The 17344-nt window shown below is 46.9% G+C and overlaps 1 protein-coding gene across 2 annotated transcripts in view; it reads right to left on the reverse strand.

Annotated features, from left to right (window-relative positions):
- The window catches only part of vps8 (VPS8 subunit of CORVET complex), a 624186-nt gene that overhangs the window by 446104 nt on the left and 160738 nt on the right, over positions 1 to 17344 (reverse strand). For both annotated transcript variants that reach the window (XM_067987929.1, XM_067987930.1), the window contains exons 28-30: positions 12364 to 12483; positions 11886 to 11942; positions 10085 to 10167 (exon numbers count right to left, since the gene is read on the reverse strand). In XM_067987929.1, the coding sequence (XP_067844030.1) occupies positions 10085 to 10167; positions 11886 to 11942; positions 12364 to 12483 (260 nt within the window). The remainder of the gene's footprint in view (positions 1 to 10084; positions 10168 to 11885; positions 11943 to 12363; positions 12484 to 17344) is intronic.

Genomic DNA, 17344 nt, shown 5'->3' on the forward strand with positions numbered 1-17344 from the left:
GCGAGTTGCTGCAGTACATCCTGTAGATGGTACACACTGCAGCCACGGTGCGTCGGTGGTGAAGGGAGTGAATGTTTAGGGGGGTGGATGGAGTGCCAATCAAGCGGGCTGCTTTGTCCTGGATGGTGTCAAGCTTCTTGAGTGTTGTTGGAGCTGCACTCATCCAGGCAAGTGGAGAGTATTCCATCACACGCCTGACTTGTGCCTTGTAGATGGTGGAAAGGCTTTGGGGAGTCAGGAGGTGAGTCACTTGTCACAGAATACCCAGGCTCTGACCTGCTCTTGTAGCCACAGTATTTATATGGCTGGTCCAATTAAGTTTCTGGTCAATGGTTACCCCCAGAATGTTGATGGTGGGGGATTCGGTGATGGTAATGTCGTTGAATGTCAAGAGGGGGTGGTTAGACTCTCTCTTGTCTGGCACGAATGTTACTTGCCACTTATCAGCCTATGCTTGGATATTGTCCAGGTCTTGCTGCATGCGGGCACGGACTGCTTCATTATCTGAGGGGTTGCGAATGGAACTGGACACTGTGCAATCATCAGCGAACATCCCCATTTCTGACCTTATGATGGAGGGAAGGTCATTGATGAAGCAGCTGAAGATGGTTGGGCCTAGGACACTGCCCTGAGGAACTCTTGCAGCAATGTCCTGGGGCTGAGATGATTGGCCTCCAACAACCACTACCATCTTCCTTTGTGCTAGGTATGACTCCAGCCACTGGAGAGTTTTCCCCCTGATTCCCATTGACTTAAATTTTACTCGGGCTCCTTGATGTCACACTTGGTCAAATGCTGCCTTGATGTCAAGGGCAGTCACTCTCACCTCACCTCTGGAATTCAGCTCTTTTGTCCATGTTTGGACCGAGGCTGTAATGAGGTCTGGAGCAGAGTGGTCCTGGCGGAACCCAAACTGAGCATCGGTGAGCAGGTTATTGGTGAGTAAGTGCCGCTTGATAGCACTGTCGACGACACCTTCCATCACTTTGCTGATGATTGAGAGTAGACTGATGGGGCGGTAATTGGCCGGATTGGATTTGTCCTGCTTTTTGAGGACATACCCAGGTAGATGCCAGTGTTGTTGCTCTACTGGAACAGTTTGGCTAGAGGCGCGGCTAGTTCTGGAGCACAAGTCTTCAGCACTACAGCCGGGATATTGTCAGGGCCCATAGCCTTTGTTGTATCCAGCGCACTCAGCCGTTTCTTGATATCACATGGGATGAATCGAATTGGCTGAAGACTGGCTTCTGTGATGGTGGGGATATCGGAAGGAGGCCAAGATGGATCATCCACTCGGCACTTCTGGATAAAGATGTTTGCAAACGTTTCAGCCTTGTCTTTTGCACTCACTTGCTGGATTCTGCCATCATCGAGGATGGGGGTGTTTACAGAGCCTCCCGTTAGTTGTTTAAATGTCCACCAACATTCACTGATGTCGCAGGACTACAGAGCTTTGATCTGATCTGTTGGCTGTGGAATCGCATTATCAGAGAGGAGCCTGAAATGGCACTAAGCAAACAAATCTGGGAAGGCTGGATCTGTGAACTAGGGGAGGGGGAAAGAGAGATAAGGAGGAGAAGCACATTGCCAGCACATGAACTGGGGGAGAGGGGTAAAAGAAAAGTAACAGCATAAACTCAGAAGGAAGGGAATGAGGAGTGTCAGTGTAAACTGGGAAGGGAGGGTGAATTAATAAATAATTTATAAGATTTGCCAATAGAAGTTCCAATATATATCCACACAGCCTGCAGGTTCTCCAAGAAATGAGTGAAAATCACTGCAATTTTCTGCATATTTCCAGTGGCCTTGCCGTTGAGAATACATTTACATAATATCTGTATCTGTTTTCTATCTTTTTTTTAAAAAAAAGCAGAAGGAGGAGAAGGAGGACAGTAAGAACCAATTTATGTGCTGCTATTTCTGTAAACCAAGGGGTTGTCAAATTCTCCTGCCTAACTTCGAAGTACATCAGTTTGAGGGTGGTTTAATCTAGGGACTACCAACTGGGAGAACAGAGAGTCTTCACAAAGAGATGCTTTGGCAGGCACCACGGCCCCGATTTTAGAATGGAGGCGGGATGGCAGCGGTGGTGGGGGGGGTGGTGAATGGGCGCATGCGTAACCCAACCAATAAAATATGTCCGTTTTCCAAATGAATTGGTGTCACTTAACGGGTTTGCCGTCGGAAAGCTGCGCAACAGGCGGACTGTGCACCCGCAACACAGGCTGTCAGCCAGAGGAGCTCTATTTAAAGGGCCATTGCTCCAAAGGCTTTTGCTGGAGCAAAGGCCCAGAAACCACAATGGAGCAACACAGGGCCAAGGCTGCTCCAAGGTTCAGCAACGCCTCGCTCCAGGTGCTACTGGATGAGGTGAGGAGGAGGAGGGAAGTGTTTTATCCCGCGGACGGAAGGAAGTGCCCAGCCACTGCCACCAAGAAGGCCTGACTCGAGGTGGCAGAGGAGGTCACCAGCAGCAGCAACATCTCTCGCACCTGGGTCCAGTGCAGGAAGCGGTTCAATGAGCTAACTAAGTCAGCCAAAGTGAGTACATTTATTGATTCTCATACATTCCATGTTCCACATCACCGCGCTCCCCCACCAACTCATTCTGCAGTGCCAAGACTACTCTACCACATCACTCCTCACACCCACTTAAGGCTCATCTTCAACATACCTGCACTTCCTCACCTCCCCATTAGTCACCCCACCACTATCACTCACTCCAATCCTCATCCAATGTGATGTCTCTGTCTCATACTCACCCTCTGATGCATCTCTTTCACAGTCGACCTCACCCAAACCAATGCATTCATCGGTTGGCCACTTCACCATCACTCACTCACTCAGGTCTGTTCTATCTCCCCTTCTAGGAGAAGAGAGCAGGAAATGCATGCGAGAGGGCGAGGACTGGAGGGGGGCCACAACAAGTAGTGGTCCTCACAAACACGGAGCAGGAGGCCCTGCAGATCAGCCGGACCCTCGAGTGCCTGTCTGTCTAGGATGGCGAGACTGGCACCCCCCATATTGCCTTCTGTTCTCTTACAGGCCCTTCAATGACCGCAATGATGGCAGACGTAGGTTCCTCAGAGGAGCTCCAAGCCTCTGAGGGTGCACCGTCACGTCATAGTGAGCCATCTACCAGGGCAGATACTCACACCTCGGTGGGTCCTAGTAGTCAGTTAGTTTGGTTGGCACCTGGTGAGTCACCACACACAAGTGAGCACAAGCAGACACTGTGGCAGGGGCAGCTGTAGAGAGTCTGCATCGGTGGAAGCACTCCTCTCCAGGCTCTGCTCAGCTGAACACAGATGCTGAACCCTGAGGGCCATCTTTTAAAAGGAGAATGATCGAGGGACAGCAGCACATTTGCAAGGTATTGGAACAGATGTAACGCGCAGTCTCCACAATAGTGCAGAGGATGGGGGAGTCGAACTCCTGCTTAAATGGAATGGTGGCACAGGTACAGGACGGAATCTCGGAGACAGTGTCGCAGGGATGTGAGCAACTCTCTGAGATAGTGTCGCAGGTAAGTGTGGGAATGTCTACGATGGAGAGAAGGCTAGCCCCCGTTGAGCTTCAAGCACAGCTCACAAATGTGTCCATTCAGGCCCTGACAACGGCCGTTCGGACTCAGGGTGAACAAACAGGCTGACAGATACTTTAGAAGTGGCCTTCCAACGCATCACACATGTTCACCACACTGTTCTCCAGGAGGGTGGTAGGAGTGATGTGGGCCTGGCCCAGGGGAGGGATGATGGCAAAAGGGGACATGGAAGTGGGGACACCACTCAAAGCGCTCCCATGTCTCATCCGTTGCCCCCTCTCAACCAGTACCCGCAATGCTGCCTCCTCTCCAGGTGGCCGAGTCTGCCCCTGCACAGGGGCAGGTGGAGCAGTCTTTGGAGGGGCCCTCACGGGCTCCAAAACCCAGAGGGCATAGGTCCAAAGCATCTAAGCAGACACAGGGAATGCACCACATAGAAGTAGTCGCAAGAGAAAGGCAAAGGTTTGTGATCACTAAGGGTATGCACAAGGATGTTTGACAGATGGTCATGTTTTTCATTTATATTTGCTTTTTGTTAAAATCACATTAAATATTATGATTATCACCAATATGCCACGTCTTGGCCATTCTTGACTGGCTTTTGTGATAGGGCCCTTTCATGAGGTTCATCATGAACGGCGACACTTGATGCCACCCATTGGATCACTTTACAGTGGGTATATGTGTAGTTGCAGGACTGTTTTGTGCAGGGAGGGTGGGCGGGCTGATGTTGGCGCTGCTCTTTCCAGGTGGTCTGAGGACTGGACTCTTCACACTTTCTGATGTTAGGAGAACCGTTCATATATCAGTGACTCCCTGGCCTCATGAGCAGCCAGGTGAGCTGCTGCTCTGCCCATGGGTTGCTCCTCCTCCTCTGCCTCCTCCTCAATGTGGATGGCAGATGTGGATGGGGCCTCCTAAAGCAGCACCTCTCTCTGTTGTGCAGGGCACAACACACTACTATAATGTGTCCCACTCTGTCTGGTGCGTATTGAAGCGCTCCCCCAGAACGATCAAGGCATCTAAATCGCATCTTGAGCAGCCCAATAGCATGTTCAATTGTAGACCTGGTGGCGATGTGGTTGTCATTATATTAACACTTTTGCTTGCTGATGGGGTTCCTCAGAGGTGTCATGAGCCACATGTGCAGGGGGTATCCCTTATCCCCAAGGAGCCAGCCCTTAAGGGTGTTTGGTGCGTGGACGAGGGGCGGGATGTTGGATTCCCTCAGAATGATGGAATCGTGGTGGGTGCCAGGAAATCTGGAGCACACATGAAGGAATCTTTTGCGATGGTCGCAAACGAGCTGAGCGTTGATGGAGTGATACCCCTTTCTGTTGATGAACAGTCTTGGCTCGTGTGGAGGTGCTCGTATTGCTAAATGGGTGCAGTGGATTACACCCTGCACCCGTGGGAAGCCAGCCACAGAGTGGAATCCCACTGCCCTCTCCGTCTGGCTGAGGACATCCATGGGGAAGTTGACGTACTGCGAGGCTCTGCGAAACAAGCCGTCGGTGACCTACCTTATGTACCGATTCCACTGCCCTCTCCGTCTGGCTGAGGTCGTCCATGAGGGACCCCGGTGATGTCACTGATGGCACACTGGAATGATCCGAAGGCAAAGAAGTTGAGGGCAGTGGTAACTTTGACAGCGACGAGTAATGAGATGCCGCTCGGCACAGCCGGGAGCAGTTCGGCATGAAGGAAACTGCAGATGTCTGCGACCACCTGGTGACTCTCTCTCAGCCTCCGTATGCATTGCTCCTCAGCGAGATCCAAGCCGAGCCTTGGTTTGTAGACCCTGTGACAAGGGTAGTGCCTCCTGCGACGTCGCTCTCTCTGTTCTTGCCCTCTGTGCTCTTGTGCAGGTGCCTGTAACGCAGCACTGTGTTGAGGAGCTCCAAGTGGCAGAAATGGACGCCGTGCCTGGCGAGGCTGGTGATGTTGCTCGTCCTCGGGTGTCGTGATGAATGCAGCCATGGAGCCCCCCCATCCTGATGGTCTGAGTTTGAGGGGGTCCGTAAAGTTGTTAAATATGTGTGAACAGAAGAATTGTGAGTGGAAAGTAAGAATTTTCAGTGTAAACACAAAGAACTCCCAGCCAAAAGTTTGTGTGAAAAAACTGAGTGCCCTGCTGCAATAACTCACCTTTTATCCCATCTGTCAAATAAGCATTTCAATGTCCAACTAACTGGCTGCTGGCTGAAACATGTCTGGTAGAACATGGAGTGTTTCCACAGCACAGGAAACACGCTGAGGATGTTTGAAAATCAGACCCCTGCCTCAATGTGCACAAAATTAAGTACTTCAAGTATCTAAATAAGTCTCTTAACTATCATCCCGCCGGCTTTAATTACCGGTGGGACTTCCGCATTTGGGAAGCGCGCGCGCACCCAGGTGCGTCAGTGGGGAACCCAGAAGTCTGCGGGCTGGAGCCGGGTTCCGAACCCGCTTGGGATTTCCCCGATTTTCGGAGCCCCCCACCGCCCCCGCACTTAGATTGGAAAATCGAGCCCTACATGTCTACCACCTCATAGTGCAGGCCTCATAACTATCTTTCAGATCCAAAGCAGAGCTGATCTCGTGGATAATTACAAGTGTAAAGATTCTTTTTTTGTGCTTTTTGACATTACGGCCCTTAAAATATATTGCTCTTAAAATAATGGAGAGTCAAACAGCGCTCACTGTTATTTAAGGGCAAATGGAAGAGCAAGTCCCGGAGAGCACACATGGGCAGTCAAACGTGGAAATCCAGAAATTGCTCTACCCAGATTCTCTGTCATCCAAAAGCTGCGTGGGAATGACAGCTCACCTGCTGAATAAATGGGCTAGTGTGAACTAGCTCTCCTGCCCAGCTGGAAACAAACTAATCGCTCCATAAAAAAACTACGTTGGGTTTTTCAGGTCCAAACTAACCTTAACAGCGTGGTAAGTCTTAATGACTGCCAAACAATCTCTCTGGCACTGAAAATTAACTTTTAAAAATGTGGATTCTCATTACTTCTGATTTTAATTGTTGGACATTTATATGAAAAAAAATTAAAATTATTTTTTACTTTTCCTTTCTGTCCCTTTTATCTATGTCTTTTAATTCAATATTTCTTACCCTCTCTTTATTTCGCTTTCCCTAACTGATTTTACATTGAATTTACTGTTGTAGCTTGCACTTCCTAGTTCTGACGGCGCGGCTTGTCAAGGATGCTCCAAGCTGATTGGTTGAGGGGATAGCGCGCTCCTTCCCCCACTCTTACAGCTCACAGATGCCGCTGCACTTTTTTCGGCTCCCCACTGCAGCAAGTTTTCCTAATTATGTTAGGAAAAAGAGGGTGGTCAAGAGCAATGTTTACCCTTTAAAAACCGATAATGGTGATATTGTAAATGACGGACATGTTAAATAATTACTTTGCATTATTTACAGTAGAGGAAGAGGATAGTATGCTGGACACCCCAAGGAAACTAATTTTAAATCAGGGACAGGGACTGACCATAATTGACGTAAGCAAATTAACAGTAATGAAGAAAATAATGGCACTAAAGAGTCACAAATCTCCTGGACCAGATGGTTTCCATCCCAAGGTTTTAAAGGAAGTCGGTGAAAACACTGCAGACGCCCTAACTGTAATCTGCCAACGTTCTCTTGATTCAGGAACCATTCCTTTAGATTGGAAAATTGCACATGTCACTCCGCTATTTTTAAAAATTTATTCATGGGATGTAGGTGTCGCTGACAAGGCCAGCATTTATTGCCCATCCCTAATTGCCCTTGAGAAGGTGGTGGTGAGCCGCCTTCTTGGACCGCTGCAGTCAGTGTGGTGGAGGTTCTCCCACAGTGCTGTTAGGAAGGGAGTTCCAGGATTTTGACCCAGCGACGATGAAGGAATGGCAATATATTTCCAAGTCAGGATGGTATGTGGCTTAGAGGGGAACGTGCAGATGTGGTGTTCCCATGTGCCTGCTGCCCTTGTCCTTGTAGGTGGTAGAGGTCACGGGTTTGGGAGGTGCTGTCGAAGAAGCTTTGGCGAGTTGCTGCAGTGCATCTTGTAGATGGTATACACTGCCGCCACAGTGCACCGGCGGTGGAACGGGTGAATGTTTTAGGTGGTGGATGGGGTGCCAATTAAGTGGGCTGCTTTGTCCTGGATAGCGTCGAGATTCTTGAGTGTTGTCGGAGCTGCATGCATGCAGGCAAGTGAAGAGCATTGCATCACACTCTTGACTTGTGCCCTGTAGATGGTGGAAAGGCTTTGGGGAGTCAGGAGGTGAATCAATCGCTGCAGAATAGCCAGCCTCTGACCTGCTCTGAACTCCACTTGTAGTCACAGTATTTATGTGGCTGGTCCAGTTAAGTTTCTGGTCAATGGTGACCTCCAGGATGTTGATGGTGGGGGATTCGGCGATGGTAATGCCATTGAATGTCATGGGGAGGCGATTAGACTTTCCCTTGTTGGAGATGGTCATTGCCTGCCACTTGTGTGGCGCGAATGTTACTTGCCACTTGTCAGCCCAAGCCTGAATCTATTTAATCCTATGATTACTTTTGGACATTATAAAAATAATTGTCATGTTTTTTTGGTAGGGGAAGATTCTGGTTTCATTCCTGTTGAACAGCAATTAGTAAAACCCTTCAATGCAGACAGCATATTAACATTTTTCAAAAATTTCATTGCATAAGTGGGACAAGCTGGTAATAAATGTTGTATAAATAGGATAGTTATTAAGTACTGGGTATGATACCAGCACACATGCGCGCACACACACACAGGCCATTTGACCCAACTGGTTCATGCCAGTGTGCTCCACACGAGCCTCCTCCCACCCCACTTCATCTAACCTTATCAGCATAACCTTCTATTCTTTTCTCCCTCATGTGTTTATCTAGCTTCCCCTTAAATACATCTATGCCATTCGCCTCAACTACTCCATATGGTAGCGAGCTCCACATTCTAACCACTCTCTGGGTCAAGAAATTTCTCCTGAATTCCCTATTGGGTTTATTAGTGACTATCTTATATTTATGGTCCCCCCCAAGTGGAAACATCAAAACCTTTCATAATTTTGAAGACTTCTAACGGGTCACCAAAGTCTTTCCTTTTGTAGTGAAAAGAGCCCCAGCCTGTTCGATCTTTCATGATAGCCATAACCTCTCACATACACAATTTCAATTGGATCTAACTTACATGTAACGTTGTTAAAAGTGGTTAAAGTGGAATGTGTTACACAGCTGTGTATAACTTTTGACCCTACCACATAACCGCTTATTCCACCAACTCACATGATTTTGTCCTCAGCATTCATTCAGTTAAATTAACCAGCTCAGGATCTTTTTTAAAAAAAAGGCATGGGGAGGGAATTCAGTAAAGCTCATCATTGTGGAAATTTTAAAATTCGGTATACTTCATCATTGTGTTTGTTTTAAAAAAATCCAAAGGAAAAGCTTTAATAAATATCCTCATTGCAAATAGGTTAGAGATATCTAATGTGCTTAGTCTGAAATCTGTTCAGCTTGTTCGGCATTGTCATTGAATTATTATGTTGATGTGGGATATCTGATATTGGATATCTAACATAACCAGAGTAGCTAGAGCCAGGGAGCTAAATAAAAACAACATTACACAGATATTCTAAATGAATACCAGATGAGGGCTTACATCATCATCACTTATATGTAATTGCAGCTTTATGACAATAATGTGGACTTACCCGACCTAATGCTCATTTGTCCTAAATACATGTCGCAATTTACATTTTTAAACATGCTCATTCAGTTTTCAAAACAGAAGAGTCTTGATAGAGAAACAGATTTAATTTATTTAAAGCCGCAACTTAGCGCAAAAATGTGCTTGGGCCATGGGTAAGTGAAGAGGAATGGGGCCAGAAGTGCATGGGCACCAACTGGGAGTGAGACCAAGAATAAGCAGAGATACTATAAATGTATTTGACAGGGTAAGAAATGAGATGAGGTAAGAAATAGAACTGAATCCTGGCCCACTTTAACCACTAATTTGTTATTGAGCAGTTGTGGAGAAACAAAACGGAAAAGTAGGGTGACTAAATGACTCCTGAGTACTGACTACTAAAAGATTGTATTTTGTTGGTACTTAGTCATAAAGTAAATTGAAAAATCTACCTACTAATTTAACACTGCCCTAAAAGGGGCATAAGGGACTTCTCAGTCAAGACAGTAAGATATAGCACTTCTTTCAGACTAAAAGACTCATAACTCAGAAGTGTTGCAGGTGAAAATGAGTAGTGGCAGCTTTTATCGTCAATAAAAAAAAACTTGGTGTTCTCTGGAGAAGTATCCTGTTTATTCAGTAAACATGTGCCTCCTTAGAGAACCTAAAGCACATTTTCAAAAGACCTCTAAGGCACAGTTGACAAAGCAATTATCTCACATGCAAATTATCTTTTGATTTTCAAATGGGTAAAAATATCAAGCCCATTAGCAGTGAAAATATCAATCACAGTCACAAAATAAATCTCTAAACTTTTCTCATTTAGGAAAAAAAATTGAGTTGAAACTATTTCAACATAACTCACAATGCAGCTTTCTCAGCCATTGCGATCAGTCTGTTCTCATCAAACTGTACAATTCCTCCAGCCTGAAGCAGCTCCAGAAGGACCTACAAAGGAACCAAAATAATAAAGTTTTTATTAGTGAAATAAATAATACCACTACAGATTTTATTTTTGAAACATCAATCTGTTCCTTTATTTATCGGCTGCCTTCTCTGGCTTTGTGTATTTTCAATATAAAATTCTGTATTAACTGTTCAATCCTCTCCAAAGGTACTCTGCACTCCTTATAAGTGTATAATTCTGGAGTTCCCAAGGATCTAACTTTGGCCCCCTCCTCTTCCTCATCTACATGCTGCCCCTAGTGAAGCATCTTGAGACATTTTTCTATATTAAAGGCGCTATATAAATACAAGTTGTTTTTGTTCCTGATATAATTAAGGAACACTTTGTTGTTATCCTTTATATTCCTCTCTTGTTCCCTTTTTGTACTTCTTAGCAATTTCTTAGCATTCCTATGCATGATTTTACATTTCTCCCTATCCTGTTCCTTTCCTGCACATTTCCTGTAAATTTCTTGTAAATTTAAATACCTTTTTTTGAGATTAGATGGAATTTTCTCAGTTAACCCACTTCATATTTGGCACAACTGTCCAGGTGGCTGCAATAATTGGCGCTGACAGTTCACAGCTAAAGGTGTCTCTGAACCAAGTGGACCATTTTTTTTTTTATTCGTTCATGGGATGTGGGCGTCGCTGGCGAGGCCAGTATTTATTGCCCATCCCTAATTGCCCTCGAGAAGGTGGTGGTGAGCCGCCTTCTTGAACCGCTGCAGTCCGTGTGGTGACGGTTCTCCCACAGTGCTGTTAGGAAGGGAGTTCCAGGATTTTGACCCAGCGACGATGAAGGAACGGCGATATATTTCCAAGTCGGGATGGTGTGTGACTTGGAGGGGAACGTGCAGGTGGTGTTGTTCCCATGTACCTGCTGCTCTTGTCCTTCTAGGTGGTAGAGGTCGCGGGTTTGGGAGGTGCTGTCGAAGAAGCCTTGGCGAGTTGCTGCAGTGCATCCTGTGGATGGTACACACTGCAGCCACAGTGCGCCGGTGGTGAAGGGAGTGAATGTTTAGGGTGGTGGATGGGGTGCCAATCAAGCGGGCTGCTTTATCTTGGATGGTGTCGAGCTTCTTGAGTGTTGTTGGAGCTGCACTCATCCAGGCAAGTGGAGAGTATTCCATCACACTCCTGACTTGTGCCTTGTAGATGGTGGAAAGGCTTTGGGGAGTCAGGAGGTGAGTCACTCGCCGCAGAATACCCAGCCTCTGACCTGCTCTCGTAGCCACAATATTTATATGGCTGGTCCAGTTAAGTTTCTGGTCAATGGTGACCCCCAGGATGATGTTGGTGGGGGATTCGGCAATGGTAATGCCGTTGAATGTCAAGGGGAGGTGGTTAGACTCTCTCTTGTTGGAGATGGTCATTGCCTGGCACTTGTCTGGCGCGAATGTTACTTGCCACTTATGAGCCCAAGCCTGGATGTTGTCCAGGTCTTGCTGCATGCGGGCTCGGACTGCTTCATTATTTGAGGGGTTGCGAATGGAACTGAACACTGTGCAGTCATCAGCGAACATCCCCATTTCTGACCTTATGATGGAGGGAAGGTCATTGATGAAGCAGCTGAAGATGGTTGGGCCTAGGACACTGCCCTGAGGAACTCCTGCAGCAATGTCCAAATCCAACCTTGGGATTCAGAAATCTGAAAAGTGGGTAGTTGTAATTGGATTCTGCAAATACACTTAACCCTAATGCATCAATGCTATTTTCACCTGTTGTCTCTCAGCGTGCCGAGATTCGTCATCAGGACTGCACAGGAATTCAAGAACCTAAAAGAAAACACAAAAGCAAGCATTTCTTAAGAAGCTGGTTAAATTTATATCCAATGGAATGGCTGAAAAGGTTCTTTTTTAAACCTTTCTTCTTTTCATTTTCTTGTATAAGGGAGGTAGAGTGAGGTGATTTGCTTCCACTCCTTTGTCAGTGCCAACTCCCCCATACCCAATGCCAGTTGTGTATAATGGGATAGCAAAGCAGTACGCTGAACTACAAGAATGAAAGTGAGAGCCACAGACTACAGCACAGAAGTATTTCTGGCTATTTACCCTTTCCCATGACAGCACATGAATACACAGGGTGAATCAAATGTTGAAAGACTTTGTAGAAACACCGAGTACATTTAAAAGCTAGATAGGATAAGAGTTCAGGAGAGACCGACTTTGCAGCTCACACCTGCTCAGAACAACTTACCTGGTCAAAAAGCATCCTGTTGACAAAAAGCGTGTTGTCTGGTTTTGCCAGCTGTCGTGCCAGAAAGGTGAAGAGACACCCAACCTGTGATGGAGTGAAGTCCGAATTCTCCACCATCACCTGAAGGAAGTAATCAAAAACATAAATCACTGACAAAAAAAGCAGCAAATAAATAAAAGCCATCTGCAGAACTGTCACTTACTTCTAACAACGAAGTGTGAGGTGGTGCATTTTGGTAGGGAGAATAAGGAGGCCACATACTATTGGATAATAAGAGTCTAAATGGGATAGAGGAGCAAAGGAATCTAGGGGTACAGGTACACAAATCACTAAAAGTAGCGACGCAGGTTAATAAGGGCATAAAAAGGCAAATCACGCAGCAGGGTTCATTTCTAGAGGGATAGAATTGAAAAGCAGAGATGTTATGTTAAACTTATATAGAACCTTGGTTAGACCACACTTGGAGTATTGTGCACAGTTCTGGTCTCCACATTATAGGAAGGATATAGAGGCATTGGAGAGGGTGCAAAAAAGAGTTCTGGTATCATCCTTGTGAATGAGAGGATATACTTGTCAGGAAAGGCTGAACAGGCAACAGCTCTTTTCTATAGAAAAGAGAAGGTTGAGGGGTGACCTGATAGAGGTCTTTAAGATAATGAAAGGGTTTGATAGGGTAAAAGTGGAGAAAATGTTCTGAGAGATCATAAATATAAAATAGTCACTAATAAATCCAATAGGGAATTCAGGAGAAACTCCTTTACCCAAAGAGTGGTAAGAATGTGGAACACGGTACCATAAGGATTAGTCGAGGCAAATAGCATTGATACATTTAAGGGGAAGCTAGATATGAGAAAGGAATAGAAGGGTATGCTTATAGGGTTGGATTAAGTAGAGAGGGAGCATAAACGCCGACATAGGCCAGTTGTGCTATAGTTTCGATGTAACTCAATGTAACCGTTCTTCAGTCCAACCAGTAAATTACAATCTTGTGGTGACACATCACTCCATCTTTTGGAGGGGATGGGGAGGGTTATAAAAGAATGGCTAAAATGAAACCTCTAAATATTAGTAGAGAAATGTAGCTTTGTAACTGCAATACTCACCATAGCAAATAGTTAACTACTCTTGAAAATGACTTTCAGAGATAAAATTACCATAAACTTCAGTCTGTATCACAGTACAACTCCAATCATTGTTATTGCGATTTTAAATCAAACTCACAGTAGTTTTTATGTTCACATTAAAAATTATTTTTGCCTGACATCCTTAGGCAGAACTGATAAATCAAACATTAGCATTTTAATGGTAGCTCATCTTTTCTCACTACAGGATCATTTCCATGATGAAGATGATAGCTCAGGAAGAAAAAGGGATAAAAAAAATGCTACTGGTTGTATGTGTATCAGGAGTGTCTAAGAAGTCCCCACCGAGACTTGTTACCACTTAGAACTTGTTATATATATACACATGGGCACAAAAGCTGTTAGCAAAGAAATCTTGGGTACAATCAGGTTAAGGAACAAACCCCTAAAAAACACACAACTCATGTAGTTACTGTTGAGTTTTTTGTTCTCTAATGTGCCTAGACTGATCAATATTTTCAGGGTGAAAAATGGGGCAGTCACATGATAAATGTGGATGGCTTTCCAAAAATATCAATACTTTATTTTAGCAAAGAGAATCCACTACAGGTAAAATGAAAAATTCATTACTCTGAGAAATGTTTTTTTTTGAAGGGGGGAAATGAGGTTTAAAGAGTTAAGAGTATCTGTAAAGGTCAGGATCCAGTGACGATTCGAGATATAGGGCTCAATTTTGTAGGGAAGTAGCGGGGGTGTTGGGGGGCCGGGGGAGCTCCGAAAATCGGGGAAATCCCGATCGAGTTTGGAACCCGGCTCCAACCTGCAGACTTCCGAGTTCCCCACCGACGTGTCTGGGTGCGCACGCCCCTCCCGAATGCGGAGGTCCCACCGGCAATTAAAGCCGGCGGGATGATACTTTACACAGTTGTTTAGATAGTTTAAGTACTTGAAGTACTTAATGATTTTCTCCACATTGAGGCAGGGGTCTGATTTTGAAGCATCCTCAGTGTGTTTCCCATGCTGTGGGAAACACTCCATGTTCTAACAGACCTGTTTCAGCCAGTAGCCAGTTGTACATTCAAATGCTTCTTTGACAGATGGGGATAAAAGATGAGGGCACTCAGTTCTTTCAGACAAACTTTTGGCTGGGAGATCTTTGTGTTTTCACTGAAAATTCTTACTTTCCACTCACAATTTTTCTGTTCACGCATGTTTAACTACTTTTCGGACACCCTCAAACTCTCACCATCTGGATGGGGGGGGGGGGGGGGGGGGGGGGAACACATGGCTGCATTCACCATTACATCTGAGGACGAATAACATCACCAGCCTCGCCAGACACGACGTCCACCTCCGCCACTTGGAGCTCCACAACACAGTGCTCCGCCACAGGCACTTGCGCAAGAGCACAGGGGGCAACAACAGAGAGCGATGTCGCAGGAGGCACTACCCTTGCAACAGGGTCTACAGACTGAGGCTCAGCATCCTGGACCTCTGAGGAGCAGTGCATACGGAGGCTTAGAATCAGTCGCCAGGTAGTCGCAGACATCTGCAGCCTCCTTCATGCCGAGCTGCTCCCGGCTGGGCCGAGCAGCAGCTCATTACCTGTCGCTATCAAAGTCACCACTGCCCTCAACTTCTTCACCTCCGGATCGTTCCAGGATGCCACCGCGGACATCGCTGGGGTCTCTCAGTCGTCTGCACACAAGTGCATAAGACAGGTCACCGATGGCTTGTTTCGCAGGGCCTCGCAGTACGTCAATTTCCCCATGGACGACCTCGGCCAGACGGAGAGGGCAGTGGGATTCCACTCTGTGGCTGGCTTCCCACAGGTGCAGGGTGCAATCGATTGCACCCATATAGCAATCAAAGCACCTCCACAAGGGCCAGGACTGTTCATCGACAGGAAGGGTTATCACTCCATTAACTTGTTTGTGACCACCGCAAAAGATTCCCTCACGTGTGCTGCCACGATTCCTTCATCCTTAGGGAATCAAACATCCCACCCCTCTTCCATGCACCGAACACCCTTAAGAGCTGGCTCCTCGGGGACAAGGGATATCCCCTGCACACATGGCTCATGACACCTCTGAGGAACCCCATCACCGAGCAACAGCGTCGATAAAACGACAGCCAAATTGCCACCAGGTCTACAATTGAGCATGCTATAGGGCTGCTCAAGATGCGATTTAGGAGCCTTGACCCTTCTGGGGGAGCGCTTCAATATGCACCAGACAGAGTGGGATGCATTATAGTAGTATGCTGTGCCCTGCACAACGTGGCACAACAGAGAGTGGTGCCGCTTGAGGAGGCTCCATCCACATCTGCCACCCACATTGAGGAGGAGGCGGCAGAGGAGAAGGAGAATCAGGAGGAACCCATGGGCAGAGCAGTGGCTCACCTGCTCTCGTGAGGCCAGGGAGTTACTGATATGTGAACAGTTCTCCTAACATCAGAAAGTGTGAAGAGTCCTCAGACCACCTGGATAAAGCAGCGCCCACACCAGGCCGCCCACTCCTCTCTGCACAAAACAGCCCTGCAACTACACATACACCCACTGTAAAGTGACCCAATGGGTGGCATCAAGTGTCGCCGCTCATGGTGAACCTCATGAAAGGGCCCTATCACAAAAGCCAGTCAATAATGGCCAAGATGTGTCATAGTGGTTGCAATCAATATTTAATGTGATTTTAACAAAAAGCAAATATAAATGAAAAACATGACCAACCGTCAAACACCCTTGTGCATCCCCCTCTTGCTTACAAAACCTTCGCCGTTCTCTTCCGACTACTTCTACGTGGTGCATTCCCTGTGGCTGCAGCAGAGGTAGTGGCAGGTTGCTCATGTTCATGCCCTGACTGCTTAAATGCTTTGGGCCTACACTCTCTGGGTTTTGGAGCCCATGAGGACCCCTCCAAAGACTGCTCCACCTACATCTGTGCATGGGCAGACTCGGCCATCTGGAGAAGAGGCAGCATTGTGGGTACTGGTTGAGAGGGCGGCAACGGGCGAGACGTGGGAGCGCTTTGAATGGCATCCCCACTTCCATGTCACCTTTCGCCATCATCCCTCCCCTGGGCCTGGGCCAGGCCCACACCACTCCTACCACTCTGGAGGACATGTGTGAAGCCTTGTAAGGCCAGTGCTCGTGTATCTATCTGCCTGATTAAGGCAGCAGAATGTTGTTTACCCTGAGTCCGAACGGCCATTGTCAGGGCCTGAATGGACTCATTTGCGAGCCATGCTTGAAGCTCAACGGAGGCTAGCCTTCTCTCCATCGCAGACATTCCCGCACTTACCTGTGACAGTATCTCAGAGAGTTGTTCACGTCCCTGTGACACTATCTCAGAGATTCCCTCCTGTACCTGTGCCACTATTCCATTCATGCAGGAGTTGGACTCCTCCATCCTCTGCACTATTGTGGAGAGTGCGTGTGGCATCTGTTCCAGTACCTTGCAAATGTGCTGCTGCCCCTTGATCATTCTTATTTTAAAGGATGGCCCCCAGGGTTCAGCATCTGTGTCCAGCTGAGCAGAGCCTGGGGAGGAGTGCTCCGACCGAAGCGGACTCTGCGCAGCTGCCCCTGCCACCACTGTCTGGTCGTGCTCACATGTGGTAACTCACCAGGTGCCAACCCAACTAACTGAGGACTAGGACCCACCGAGGTATGAGTATCTGCGCTGGTGGATGGCTTGCTTAAATGTGATGATGCACCCTAAGAGGCCGGCAGGTTCTCTGAGGAATCGCCCTCTGCCATCACGGCGGTCAATGAACGTCCTGTAAGAGAACAGAAGGCAATATGAAGCATCATCACAGATGTGTCATGTTGCAATGAGCATAATGAGGTGCTGAAGATGGCAAGGCATGTTAACATCAATTCATATTGTCTGTGATGAATG

The sequence above is a fragment of the Heptranchias perlo genome, chromosome 7 (assembly GCF_035084215.1).
Source record: "Heptranchias perlo isolate sHepPer1 chromosome 7, sHepPer1.hap1, whole genome shotgun sequence".
NCBI lineage: Eukaryota > Metazoa > Chordata > Chondrichthyes > Hexanchiformes > Hexanchidae > Heptranchias > Heptranchias perlo.